This window comes from Theobroma cacao, chromosome 10, assembly GCF_053813885.1.
Source record: "Theobroma cacao isolate CCN51 chromosome 10, ASM5381388v1, whole genome shotgun sequence".
NCBI lineage: Eukaryota > Viridiplantae > Streptophyta > Magnoliopsida > Malvales > Malvaceae > Theobroma > Theobroma cacao.
Window position 1 is genome coordinate 4,595,150 of NC_142648.1, and position 14,529 is coordinate 4,609,678.

The window sequence follows — 14,529 nt, forward strand, 5'->3', positions numbered from 1 at the left end:
AATTTGGATTATTACAGTTCACAAAATAAAAGTGTTAAACATTGGCTTGGTGTAATTTACACAAAAAGAAAACACTCCAGGAAAATTGGGTCACATAGGCACCGAGTCACTTTTGTGCTTGGGCTTGTTTAAAAGGCCTATAAGAACTAACGCACTTAAATTATATTCAAAAACATAAATCCAACTCATTCCAAAGAACTCCTTCTTCTTATTCTTATTCAACAGTGAACTCGGCGAGCTCTCTTTGATGGCTACCGAAGAGGAATCGATAGAACAAGCAGCTGCGTCACGTCGAGAGAGGCTTAGAGCTCTTAAAGCAGCTCAGGAACTGTTAAGCACCCCAGATGAAGATTCTGCTCAAGCTGCTGAAGACAAAACAAATGAAACTGACGAAGAAAAGTAAGTTAAAAAGCTGCCTATTTTGTTTAATTTCCATCCCAGGATTTATTTATTTTTTAGCATAAAGGTAATATGAATTAGGCTTTAGTAATTGGGTTCATAATGGGTTTTCTTTATCTTGTGAAGATATGGATGTTTAAGACTATGGGTACAGGAATACTATGAATCCTAGTTAAAATACCAGTAAAATACCAGATTTTTTTAATCTGATGCCCTCTGATGAATGGTGCGTTTGGCAACTGTATCTTCAGCCTCCACCAAACGACACCGTTTCTTTCACTCTGTTTTCTTCACAGCCCCACCCTCATCCTTTTCAGTCCAGCAACACAGATCTAAACCTGCCACCGTTCAAATCGCCTTGCCACTCCTTAGCCGACGTCGTATTCTACTGCCACACTCCTGCCACACCCCGAATGCCCCCAAATCCCTAAATCTGAGAGCTTTCTAGTATAAAGAACAAAGCATGAAACCAGTCTATGGTTTCTTTAAAGAGTTTTCATCCTAGGTTTCGTCTTTGATTTTATTTTTTTATTTTTCTTGTGGTGCTAGGTTTCTAGGTTTTCTCTATCGCGGCTTTTGCTAGGTTTTTTCCTGAAAACCCTCCCCCTCCGAAGAAATTTCTGGGCTCCCCATCAACAGAGAGAGCAGAAAGCTGCCCTCAAGGTTGCTGGGAGGTGGCAGCGCACTCGTTTCTGCATATGTTTTGCCAACGAATTTGAAAAATCTCTCGAACAACCCAAAACCCATGTTTTTCCGCAACTCAAACTCAAAATCCCACTTTAAAAGACTAATCTTTTCTTCCAATTTTTCAACCTTTTCCCTTTTTATTCATCAAAAACCTCCTTTTAGATACACCCAAAATCACAACTATGTGAATGTGTACATGAAATGGAAGAAAGATCCGTTCTTTGACTCAATAGTGCACATCCATAAATCCATAGAGCTTAAACCAATTATTCAACTCAAAAACTTCGTTGCTAAAGACCCCAATGGTTGCATCCCCATCTCTGCTGTATCAAAAAGAGGCTTAGAATTTGATATTTCCATTAAGGTTGCTAGGTTCCTAAGGCAATACCCTTCTGTTTTTGAGGAGTTTAGAGGTCCTGAATACAATTTGCCTTGGTTTAGGTTGACCCCAGAAGCTGCTGAGATTGATGGAGAGGAGAAAAGGGTATTTGATGAATGCAAGGAGGATTTGAAGGATAGGTTGAAAAGGTTTATTTTAATGAGTAAAGATAAGGTTTTGCCTTTGAAGATTATTAAAGGAATGGAATGGTATTTGGGGTTGCCTGAAGGGTTTTTGGAGGATTCAAAAGGAAATCTTGATGAGTCTTTTAGGTTTATGGACATGGAAGATCGGTTAAAAGGATTGGCTGTTGAGAGTGAGGGGGAAAAAGTATTGTCTACAATGCAAAGAAATGCGATGAAAAATGGAGTGTATTTTGGTGGGACGATGGAAGGAATTGAGTTTCCAATTTTTCCATCAAAGGGTTTAAGGTTAAGGAGGAAGATCGAAGGTTGGTTAAATGAGTTTCAAAAACTTCCTTATGTTTCACCTTATGAGGATTTTTCACATTTAGATCCTAATAGTGATGTAGCTGAGAAGAGAGTTGTAGGGATTCTTCACGAGTTGTTGAGTTTGTTTGTCGAACACTCAGCACGAAGGAAGAAGCTTTTGTGTCTTAAGAAATATTTGGGGTTGCCACAGAAAGTCCATAAAGCATTTGAAAGGCATCCTCATATGTTTTATTTATCTTTTAAGAACAAGACCTGTACTGCAATTCTTAAGGAGGCATATTGTGGTAAGTCTGGTTTAGAGAGGCATCCATTGTTGGGAGTGAGGAAGAAATACATTCGATTGGTAAAAGAATCAGGTAGGATTTTGAAGTATAGAAAGACTAATAATCGGTTTATTAAGCAAGAAAAGTTGGAGAAGGATTTGGATTTGGATTCAGAGTCAAATGACAGAACAGAGCTTCCTTTGTAAATGGGGTGATCATGTTACATTGCAAGCAGCTGCAGATACGGTATGGTCAACTACCAAACCTTTCTGTTTCTAACATGATTTAACTTTAGCTCTTTTAGGCATACTGTATGCTGCTTACTACCTTCGCATTGACATTGCAATCATTAACACATATAATATCCTTGGTTCTTTTTTTATTCCATAGAATTTCCAGCATGAACTTTCCATGTAAATTTCCATCCAAAGATTTTGTGTTTTTTAGTGCAAATATAATATGTGTTATAGAATAACAACTCGGTTTATCATGGGTTTCATTTTCTCTTGAAAATATGGATGTTTTAGATTATTGGAAGGGGCCAGCATGAAAGTACAGTAAAAATTAATTGAATATTACTTTCTTAAATTCAATACAAACCTACCGGGCATATAGAAACGAAATAATTTCCATTGGAGTTTTTGCTTTCTTCTTTTGGCCTTTTGGGCAAAATAAATCACTAACACTAAATTTAGGAATTGCATGGGAAAATGGAATGAGAGGTAAAGGAGGAAGAGTCGGGAAGAGGGGAAAAGAGAGGCCAAGGCCTTATTTGGATTATTTGAAAAGATTAAGGGAAGAAAAGAAAGGATGTGCTATGTAGCCCTCATTCTGTTAAGGAGTGGAAAGGTATGGGGGAACTATAACTTGTTAGGTCTTTTTACAACTATATCTTTTTGTTGGTCTTGTATGGTAGGAAGGATGGAAAGGTTGAAGGATACAAAAAGTTTTAGGCCTATGAGGTAGAATTTTGTATAACAACCTTTGGATTGAAAAATCTTCCTCTCCTTCACCTTTCTATATTCTCTCTCTCTCTGATCATCTCAATTTGGGGAAATTGAACAAATTGGGGTTTGGACGGTTTTGTCGGAATAAATGTAACCCTTGTTATCCATTCCCCTCCCTTAGAAATTCTCCAAACAAGGTAAAGCACCATTCCTCCTTGGTTTTCTCCCTTTTCCATCTAGTCCCTTGGATCCAAAGAAAGTGGGGAACTTTTTGTAGTTTACTGGTTTGAAAATGAGTTGCAAATACACCATGTATGTTTGGCTAAATGTCTTCTTGCAGCTCTTTCATGTACACCTTCCTTGCTTGTCTTTTTTGTTCGACAGTAATCGCAGCATGAAGTTTCGAAATTATGTACCTCACGATATACAGCTGCAGGAGGGTAAAGTTGCTCCCCCAGTGCTGCCAAAGTTTGAAGATCCTGTTGAAGTAGCACCTCCACCATCAGAAGACCAAGAGGTGCTTGTTTATCCTCAATATCTCATATAACTGAGCAAGAGTTTTTCTTCAAGTTTGTTCTAATTGTGGGTCAAATGGTATAGGATCCCTTTGTCAACATTGCTCCCAAGAAACCAAACTGGGATCTGCGAAGAGACGTGCAGAAGAAGCTTGATAAGCTTGAAAGGCGCACACAGAAGGCAATATACATACTTATGGGTAAGTAATATTGTGTCAACCAACTTCTGTTAATATGCTGATGAGTCAGATTGGCTGTCAAATTTTTTAGGAATTTTAGATGTAAACCATAATAACTAGTATCTGGTTCCCAATCGGCTTTAAAGAGGTAACCTCAATGCACATTTGCCATATGCTTTTTATTAACTATAGAACTGGAAAAGTCTAGATTGGTTATCAGGTTTGATCAGACTTAAAGTATATAGCAACTTCAGGCTAGCAACAAAAATTTTGAATGTGAACTAGAATTGTAAGTAAAAATACATAGAAAGTCCTACTCAGGTAGGATTATAAAAACTAAACATTTAGCTTATCTGGTGGTTAAGGTTTTCACTGAATAGTGATGAAGCAGCTTACAACAAATTAAAGACGAAGAAAGGGTGCATCAGAATGTCACAAGCAAACCCTGTAAAAATAAGATAACACATAAATAAAGCAGGGGAAGAAAAGAATCAAGAAGTTAACTGCTGCACTTTAATATAATACACACGGTAATTTAGATGCTTTAGCTTGTAGGTCTCCCAATAGAAGCTGCCAATTATTATGCCTGTGAAACTTACCTGTGGAATCAAAATCTGTTGTCTAAATTTTTTTTAAAGGCCCTGTATGCACTTTGTTATAATTCTTGATCCTTAGGATGACACGATGATTGTTGCATTTGCATGTTGAATTATGCTCGCTTTTAAGCTTTGGACAAGGTTGCAACTAATTTTAAGCATGAGGTAAAAAATTAATGCTATGTTTGCATGTCACCTTCCTCCTGCTGGGATTGGTGATTTATCAAAATGTATGGCTTCAGCTAGAAGTTCCTATGCATTTGAAGTTATTATTCACTATGTAACATAATCCTGTTTTAAGTATCAATGGTTTTAGGTCATAGTCAAAACATTGTATTGTGCTTGATGTGAACATGAATGCTGTTTGTCCATGGTTATTAGGTTTCTAAATGTTCATATACATATAGAAGGGAGTTTCCATCAAAAAGGAAAAAAGAAAAAAGGAGAGTTGATGTTTTTGCCTTCTTTCATAAATTTACTAGTTTTCACATGTAACATCCACTTTCTGCAGTGGATGCTCTAATAAATGCTTCTGTATCTTTACTGGTGCGAAATGACTATGATCATAAAGCTGTCTACTGGTTGTGTTTCATGTGGAAATCTGTTTGATTGGTGTCAATTTTTGTGCCACGCAGAGCAACAAGAACAGGAAAAACAGTTGGCTGAAGGTGGAAATAACATTGAAGACTAGAATTAGATCTGAAGTCAAAGATTTGTTGAACCACTCTGATCATTAACTACTGAGAAATGGCGATCTGTTGGAGCAGCTGAATGAAATACTTGTAGGAAAACAATATGTTATTCAATAGTGAATTAGCCAACAGGAATATGCTTGAATCTTTTTGAGACTGAAATATGATTCTATTGTCAATACCTGAGATGCTTCATCTACACCTAGTTGCATAATCTGAAGGTGCTAAGTGCTTTGGTTCACCAGAATTATGATTAGCACAAGTCAAACTCCAAATGGTGTTTGAGTTGCTTTTCAATTACACTACAATTGCCAGAATCCATCTTTGTTATATCTGCTGTTCTATTTTAGTCATAGCATAATTTTCTAGGGGAAGATTAGATTCCTGGGTGAGGATCTTGGACTGCTATTAATGAACAAAACGGCCTACCAAAAATTATTGCCCTCCCCAAATACCCCAATCCAGAGAAACATTATAGAAGTTGTACAGAAGAGCGGTCTTCAGTTGGCGACATTACAGAAACCTATATTAATTACCAAATCTACAATTTTGAAATAATTTGGATGCTAAATGTGTAATTAGTTCTTAAATATATATATATATATATATTTGAAAAATAATCCTAGAAAATATTTACATCAGCTAAATTGCAAGCTCTAGTAAACCCAACTCCAAAGTAGAGAAGGAAAAGAAAATACTAATACAAATAGGAAATCCACCTTTCAAAAAGTAATAAAAATACAAATAGGAAACCCAAATCCTACTCCAAGTAGAGGATTTAAAGTATAAAACAATGGACCAGCAATGTTTTCTTTCACTTTCTCAATCTAAATTTCTACTCTACCTTTCATCCCAAGGTACCAATGGCGCTCTGCAATTCAAGCCATCACTACAGGATTTACGTTTCTGCACAGCCAAACAATGTTTACAAAGATGATCAATCTTTGGAATCTCCTCTGATCACGTTCAAGTGCAACATCAAGATGAGTTACATATCAGATCAACCGGACAAATCCATTCAAATCCATATTCAAGGCCACGATTCTTGGCACGAATTTGAGCATAATCCAGCCAATGAGCTGACAAGGGATTTTATATCTAATATGCTTGCCAACACCAGGATAATCCCATTCTCGTTGAGAAATTTGCATTGGAAAAAACGGGTTTATGACAAAGAATCTGTCCCCTTAATGTCAACAGATGGTGTTATAACCTCCATGTTGGATGTTTGTCATAACATGGTCCGTGAATCAAGACGCCAGAAAATGTTTCTACTTGTGTTTATCAAGAAAGAAGTGATTGTGCCCCACGCTGAATATCTGGCAATGCTCAAGGCGAAGCAAGCAGAAGAAATTCTTCACCAGGTTGAAGATATGGTTCGGTTGCAGGCTCAAGGCTGGAGCTTCCACCAAGCAGATTGGGAAAACATGGGTAACGTTATAAGACAAGCGGGACTCGGTAATTCGATAAGGAACGCTTTGGATTTAGCCAGGGAACGTGCTATAAGGGAGTCGAGTGAACAACAAGTGGTTAGGTTGGTGCCTGCAGCAGCAACATCGGTTCAAGTCTTGAAAAAGGTGACCTGTGGTTCAGAAGAGAAGTGTTCAGTGTGTTTGGAGGAGATGTTAACTGGTTCTCAAGTTACTCAGATGCCTTGCTTCCACGTGTTCCATGGAGATTGCATTGTTCAGTGGTTGAAGACAAGTCATATGTGTCCGGTGTGCCGGTTCATGTTGCCAACAACATAGTTTGTTTTTTTCTCTTCTGAATGTTTAAAATTTGTTTCTATATTGACATTAGAAGGTATCCTTTTCCTGATGTTTTTCAAAATTTTGCACTAATTTGACACATATAGTGCAAAATTTTAAGCTTTTATCTATACTTTGTGGAAGTAAAACACGAGAATTGTTTTTTATCTGGATGTCTTTTGAAGAATGATATGTTTTGCTAGTCACCTCAGCGTCTCTGAGTGTTATGAGCTGCTGCGCCACAGGCTGACCACTCCTTAAATTTTAGGTTATTTCTCTTTTGTTCAAACTCTTGTCAACATAGGTATAGCAACGATTAGGGTTACAATGGTATAACTATACTTTCGTTTAATTTCATCAATGTTCTGGACTTGGTAACAAACAATTTCTTTTGATTTAATCAATGAGAAAGTCCATTCTGCTTTTAAAAAAACATTAACCATTAGCATGTCATCAAAACGCATATCAGGGGCAGTGCCTTCAACAAAAGCTGTTAGAAAAAAGAGGAAGAGAAATCTGAATTTTAAGCATGAGGTCAAAAATGAATGCCATGTTTGCATGTCACCTTCCTCTCGCCTGGATTGGTGATTTATCAAAGTATATGGCTTCAGCTGGAAGTTTCTTTCCTATGTGCTTTAAGTTATCATTCACTATGTAACATAACCCTGTTTTAAGTATCAATGGTTTTAGGTCATAGTCAAAACATTGTATTGTGGTTGATGTGAACATGAATGTTGCTAGCCCATGGTTATCAGGTTTCTAAATATTCATGTACATATAGAAGGAGAGTTTCCATCAAAAATGGAAAAAGGAAAAAAAGGGAGAGTGGGTGCTTTTGTTTTCTTCAAAAATTTATTGGTTTTCACATGAAATGTTCACTTTTTGTAGTGGATGCTTTAATAAATGCCTTGTTGGTTAGTCTTTTTACTTTGTCATTTATGAGCTCTTAGTCAACAGGAAAAAGATATTTTTTTACCATTATTTTAGGAAGAAGTTACAGGCTGTTGGTTGATTTATGCCCATTTTATTGTTTTCTTGTTACATGTACAGCCTTTATATAGGCTAGCTTTTGGTAAATAAAGCATGTTCAAAACTCATCCTTATCCTTTCTTTGTCTTGTCTAATATGCTCTTTATTTTTTTACGTTCCTTGCTTATTTGTTTTCTTTTCTTTGGTATCAGAGCCGAGTTTTAAAAGTGTTGTCAAAAAGATTCTCTGCAACCGTTAAAGTTCTACACACTTTCTTATGGCTTTTGAGAATTTCGTTCAAGCCTCCATTCCACGTTTTGACGATCATTATGTCCACTGGAGTATGTTGAGGGATAACTTTATGAGATCAAAAGAATACTGGCAAGTAGTTTTAGAAGGTATACCACGATTAGCAATAGGAGCAGCATAAGCACAAAAGGTAAAAGTAAAGGCATTGAAATTGAAAGATCTAAAGGCTAAAAATTATTTGTTTCAGGCCATAGATCGTTCAATCTTGGAGACAATACTTTGCAAAGATACCTCCAAGCACATATGGGACTCAATGAAGATGAAGTACCAAGGTTCTGCCAAAACCAAAAGGTAGTAACTTCAGGCACTTCAAATTGAGTTTGAAACCTTGAGGATGAAGCCAGGTGAGACAATTACACAATACTTCTCAAGAGTAATGGCCATTGTTAACAAGATGAGGGTGCATGGTGATGCATCAGAAGATGTGGTCATTGTAGAGAAGATTTTGAGATCATTGACACCAAAGTATAACTTTGTTGTATGTTTCATAGAAGAGTCACATGGTATTGACAAACTATCTCTAGATGAGTTACAATGCTCGTTGCTAGTTCATGAGCAGAAGCTGATCCAACTAGACCAAGTGGAGCAAGCTTTTCAAGTCTCTACTCAAGCAAGCAGGCATGACAAGAGCAAAAAAAAAAACAAAGGAAAGGATACAGGAGTGTGCAAATAGATAATAATGCTCAAAGAAAGGAAAAAGGTTAAGGAAGATCTGCTCAAACTAGTCACAAAGGAGGAACAGGAAGCAAGGCACATGTTGAGAGCTACAGGTGTCATAAATTGGCCATTATAAGTCAGAATGCAAAACAAATATGTCAAAAAGCAAAGGAGAATCATCCAATTTTGCAGAATAGGAAGAGGAGATATCTTTGTTGAAAGTATGTCAAACAAAGGAGGAAACTGCCAAGGGCTTGTGGTACTTAGACACGGGGTGTAGTAATCATATGAGTGGTTAAAAATAAGTTTTTTCAAGCTTGGACGAAACTTTCAAAGACAACGTGAAATTTGGAGATAACATAAAAGTTTCAATCATGGGGAAAGGTTAGGTCAGAATTAGAACAAAAAAGAATGCAATTCAAACAATCTCTAATATACTTTTTGTACCAAACTTAAAGGCCAACTTATTGAGCATTGGACAACTACAGGACAAAGTCTATGAAGTGATCATCAAGGATGGCACGTGCAAAATTCAAAACAAAAAACTTGGACTGATAGCATAAGTAAATATGATTGCTAACAGAATGTTTCAATTTAATCTTTATTATATTAAGCAGTCATGTTTTACAACTCAGTTGAGGGATATAGCTTGGTTGTGGCATTTTAGATATGGCCACTTGAATTTTGGAGGACTGAAAACCCTATAACAGAAGAACATGGTGACTGGTCTTTCAACTTTTCAAATTCCTTCGAGCATTTGTGAAGGTTGTGTCATTGGGAAGTAGCACAAGGAATCCTTTCCAAAAGGAAAGACACAAAGAGCAAAAGAAATATTAGAGATTATCCACTCAAATATATGTGGACCTATCACTTTTGCTTCAAATGGTAGAAAAGGTACTTTGCAATCTTTATAGATGATCACAGTAGAAAAACTTGGGTGTACTTTCTTGCAGAAAAATAAGAAGTATTTGAAACTTTCAACAAATTTAAAGCAATTGCAGAAAATGAAGTAGGAAGGACAATTTAGGTGCTACGCATAAATAGAGGTGGAGAGTATGACTCACAAGGTTTTTCAAAATTTTGTGGGTTACATGGTATAAAGAGACAGAAAACAGCAGCTTACACTCCACAACAAAATGGAGTGAGTAAGAAGAAGAACTGAACAATCATGACCATGGTGAGAAGCTTGATGATAAGGAGCAAAGTGCCAAAGAAATTTTAGCCTGAAACAACAAATTGGAGTGTGCGCATTCTGAATAGAAGTCCAACATTGGCTATGTAAAGCATGACACTTGAAAAAGCATGGAGCAGAAGAAGACTTGATGTAAGTTATTTCAAAAGTTTTGGTTGCGTTGGTTATGCACATGTACTAGATGAGAAAAAGGAGGAAATTGGATGACAAAGGAAAGAAGTGTGTGTTTCTTGGCATAGCAGATTGTACAAAAGCTTATAAACTCTATAATCCCACTACAAAGAATATTGAAATTAGTAGGGATGTGGTCTTTGATGAAACAGAGTTATGGCAGTGGGATGAAGGTGGAGCAAAACAACATATATCTACAAATCTCAATGATGAAGAGTAGACCAATGGTGAAGGAAAACAACATGATATAGAGTAAGCTAAGGAGGTTGAAACTGCTAGTCAAAGCACAAGTACCCTTGACTAGAGAGTTCAAAGGCAAAGAAGGAGGCTTGCTTAGATGGAGGATTATGAGGTAATTGGAGTTAGTCAAAAAGATGCAACTTTGACTCATTTTTGCTTGTTTGTAGAATATGATCCAATTACCTTCGAGGAAGCTGTCAAGAAACCAAAATGGTAGAAGGCAATGAATGAAGAGATATTAGCCATTAAAAGTAGTAACATTTGGGAACTGACAACATTGCCAAAAGGTCAAAAAAATATTGGAATGAAATGGGTGTTTAAGACAAAGTTGAAGGAAAATGGAGAGACAGACAAACACAAAGCTAGACTTGTAACAAAAAAGGTACAAACAGAAGTATAATGTTAACTATGAGGAAGTGTTTGCACCTGGTGCGAAGCATGGTACAATCATAATGATTTTGACATTGGTAGCTCAAAACCAATGGCCGATATATTAGCTTGGTGTAAAATCAGCATTTATACATGGAGAGCTACAAGAAGAAGTATATGTTGATCAACCTTTTGGCTATACTAGAACTGGTGAAGAACACAAGGTGTATAGACTGAAGAAGGCATTAAATGGACTGAAACAAGCACCTAGAGCTTGGTACAGCCACATAGATGCCTATTTTGCAAGAGAAGGCTTTCATAAATGCCCATATGAGCATATTCTCTACATTAGGTTTTTTTTTTTTTTTTTATAAAATAGGGTCTAGCTACCCTATTCAAGTTTATTAATTATGAAATAAAAAGTACAAAAGAGTGAGACATAAACCGTACCTCCAAGTTACATGATTGTAAGAAAGTTTTGAAGAAATACTTAGAGTAGGGAAATCCATTTTACATGTATAATTTTTAATGCTACAGTAAAACATATATTTTCTACTATTACATTGAGACAATATACTAAAATCAAGTTTAAAATAGAAAATGTAAGTAGGAAAAACACCTAGAATGGAGTGTTTCATTTTATGACCATAATTTTTACTATTGTCATAAACTTGAAACACTATCATGTTACAACAATCAGTGTGAATAAAATTGACTTTAGAAACAACTACCATGGGTTCCAAAATGACTAGAAATACCTCTCGCGTTCCCAACTAGTTGCAAAATTCACCGAGATGGCATCTTCATCCGAGGCCTCATCATTTTCCCTATATCCACGGCTCTATCTGAGGCTAGACTTAGTATTTTATCTATTGAAACTTCAGTATTTGAATGTCTCCTAAGCCGTACCCGAGGATGGACTTCAATTTCTGAAAAATTTGTTTCGGAGACAAAAGGAATAGAAGGAACATCACTTAGTTTTTTATTATACATGCACTTACCCGAGGCAGACTCCAAATTTGGTGGATTTTCAGCATATACTTCCATTCTGGCACTTGGGCGTGCTACTGTTGAAACAGACTTGTTATTGTTAGTGGTTTGAGTTGCACTCTTTTCAGTATTTGGGCTATGTTCTCTACTGCCTTCCAACATATCCACAGGCCCAGTCTGACCCCCCTCTTCTGCCCTTTGTTGGTCGTCCCCTTGTGGGACAACTGCTGTCCAATTTGGTGGCATATAAAAATGAATTTTTGAATTCTCACTTGCACCTTCTTACGTCGATTTGAGTACACCCGTCCATTCCTCTGCAGGTGCTGTCCGTTCCCTGTCCCTCTCACCCTTAATTTTTCTTTTTAATATTTTTTTTGCCCCGCTTACCCTGCACGTTGAGGAATAAAGCTGCATGCTTTTCTATATTCTCTACATCAGGTTTGATAAAGGTAATATTCTCATTGTTTGTCTATATGTGAATGACTTAATTTTTACTAGAAGCAATGAGATTATGTTTGACAAGTTTAAAGAATCTATGATGAAGGAGTTTGACATGACTGATTTGGGAAGATTGCATTACTTCCTTGGGCTTGAGGTAGTTCAATTAGATAGTAGAATTTTTGTTTCTTAGAAAAAGTATGTGTGGGAAATGTTAGTTAAGTTTCAGATGGAGAAATGTATTCCAGTTCTCACACTAGCTGATCCTAGCATAAAGTTAGACAAGGATCTAAAAGGAATAGATGTTGATGGAACTTACTACAAACATACAGTAAGAAGTCTGATGTATCTCACAACAACTAGGCTTGACATAATGTATGCAGTTAGCCTTATCATTAGGTACATGGACAAACCTAAACAATCTCATCTTCTAGTAGCTAAACGAATTCTGAGGTATTTGCAGGGCACAACCAGCCATGGTTTGTTGTACAAGAAAGGGGAAAATTCAATGTTGATAGGGTTTACAGACAGGGATTATGCAGGAGATAGAGATGATAGGAAGAGCACCACTGGATTTGTGTTCAAGTTGGAATCAAATGCTATATCATGGTCATCCAAGAAGCAGCCTATAGTAACTCTGTCCACTACAGAAGCAAAGTTTGTTGCAGCAACAGCTTGTGCATGTCAATCTATCTGGCTTAAGAAGTTGCTGAAAGAAATTTATTGCAAGCAAACAGAAGCTACTCCAATATATTGTGACAATAGCTCAGCTATCAAATTGTCAAAAAATCCAGTGTTCCTTAGGAGAAGCAAACATATAGATGTAAGGTATCATCTCTTAAGAGACCTTACACGTGATGGTATAATTGATGTGGTTTACTGCAAAAGTGAAGACCAAGCAGCAGATATTTTCACCAAGCCTTGAAAAAGGAGAGTTTTCTCAAGTTCGGAGACATGCTTGGTATCCATTCATTAGAAGAATTTAAAGCCCTGTAAACTGTGTTAGAAACATCAGTTTAAGGGAGGCATTGTTGGTCAGTCTTTTTACTCTGTCATTTAGGAACTTCGAGTCAATAGGAGGAAGATATTTTTTTACCATTATTTTAGAAAGAAGTTACAGACTGTTAGCTGATTTTATGCCCATTTTATTGTTTTCTTGTTAAGGTACAGCTTGTATATAGGCTAGCTTTTGGTAAATAAAGTATGTTCATCCTTTCTTTGTCTTGTCTAATTTGCTCTCTATTTTTTTACGTTCCTTCCTTATTTATTTTCTTTTATGCCACTGTATCTTTACTGGTGCGGAATGACTGTATATTAACCAAATTTTATGTTTAAAGGACCCTTTTGAAGTTTAAAGGACACATGATGTTCATATATTTTGTTTCAATAGAAATAGCTCAATCAGCTATCATCCTAGATAAAGCTTCTAAAGTGACAAAATTTAATAATAAATGTTTAGCAGAAGTCAAACCCCAAATGGTGTTTGAGTTACTTTTCAATTACATTACAATTGCCAGAATCCATCTTTGTTATATCTGTTGTTCTATTTTGGTCATAGCATAATTTTCTAGTCCAAGATTAGGTTCCTGGATGAGGAACTTGGACTGCTATTAATAAACAAAAAAGCCTACCAAAAATAATTGCCCTCCCCAAGTACCCCAATCCAGAGAAACATTATAGAAGTTGTACAGAAGAAGGGTTTCTAGTTGGCAACGTTAATCGTAGAAACTTAAATTAATTACCAAATCTATAATTTTAATATAATTTGGATACTAAATCTGTAAGTAATCCTTAAAAATATATTTTTTTTGTGAAAAATAGTGCTTAAAAATATTTACTCTAACCAAATTGCAAGTTCAATTAAAGCCAACTCCAAAGTAGAGAAGGAAAAGAAAATACTAATACAAATAGGAAATCCACCTTTCAAAAATTAATAATAACAAAAATAGGAAACCCAAATCCTACTCTAAGAAGAAGATTAATGCTACAAAACAAGGGACCCGCAATGCTCTCTTTCACATTCTCAATCTAAATTTCTACTCTACCTTTCATCCCAAGGTACCGATGGCGCACTGCAATTCAAGCCATCGCTACAGGATTTACGTTTCTACACAGCCAAACAATGTTTACCAGGATGATCAATCTTTGGAATCTCCTCTGATCACATTCAAGTGCAACATCAAGATGAGTTACATATCAGACAAACCAGACAAATCCATTCAAAGCTATATTCAAGGCCACGATTCATGGCATGATTTTGAGCATCATCCAGCCAATGAGCTGACAAGGGATTTTATATCTAATATGCTTGCCAACACCAGAATAATCCCATTCTCG

General features: G+C 36.4%; 1 protein-coding gene and 2 pseudogenes across 1 annotated transcript; all 3 read left to right on the forward strand.

Annotated features, from left to right (window-relative positions):
• The first annotated feature begins 166 nt into the window (after nucleotides 1–166).
• On the forward strand, nucleotides 167–5,426 carry LOC18586444 (Cwf18 pre-mRNA splicing factor). Its single transcript, XM_007009839.3, has 4 exons — nucleotides 167–399; nucleotides 3,512–3,644; nucleotides 3,728–3,842; nucleotides 5,053–5,426. Exons 1-4 carry the CDS (start codon nucleotides 248–250, stop codon nucleotides 5,106–5,108), a joined length of 456 nt encoding a protein of 151 aa, XP_007009901.3. The 5' UTR covers nucleotides 167–247; the 3' UTR covers nucleotides 5,109–5,426.
• LOC108663823 (protein WHAT'S THIS FACTOR 9, mitochondrial pseudogene) lies at nucleotides 485–2,806 on the forward strand (annotated as a pseudogene).
• A 6,995-nt stretch (nucleotides 5,427–12,421) lies between the features above and the next one.
• LOC148760296 (secreted RxLR effector protein 161 pseudogene) lies at nucleotides 12,422–13,117 on the forward strand (annotated as a pseudogene).
• Nucleotides 13,118–14,529: the final 1,412 nt, after the last annotated feature.

Coding starts and splice junctions, on each gene's coding strand:
- LOC18586444 (XM_007009839.3), top strand. CDS start 248: ATGGCTACCGAAGAGGAATCGATAGAACAAGCAGCTGCGTCACGTCGA. Junction 3,645..3,727: donor CACCATCAGAAGACCAAGAG/GTGCTTGTTTAT, acceptor CAAATGGTATAG/GATCCCTTTGTCAACATTGC. Junction 3,843..5,052: donor GGCAATATACATACTTATGG/GTAAGTAATATT, acceptor TGTGCCACGCAG/AGCAACAAGAACAGGAAAAA.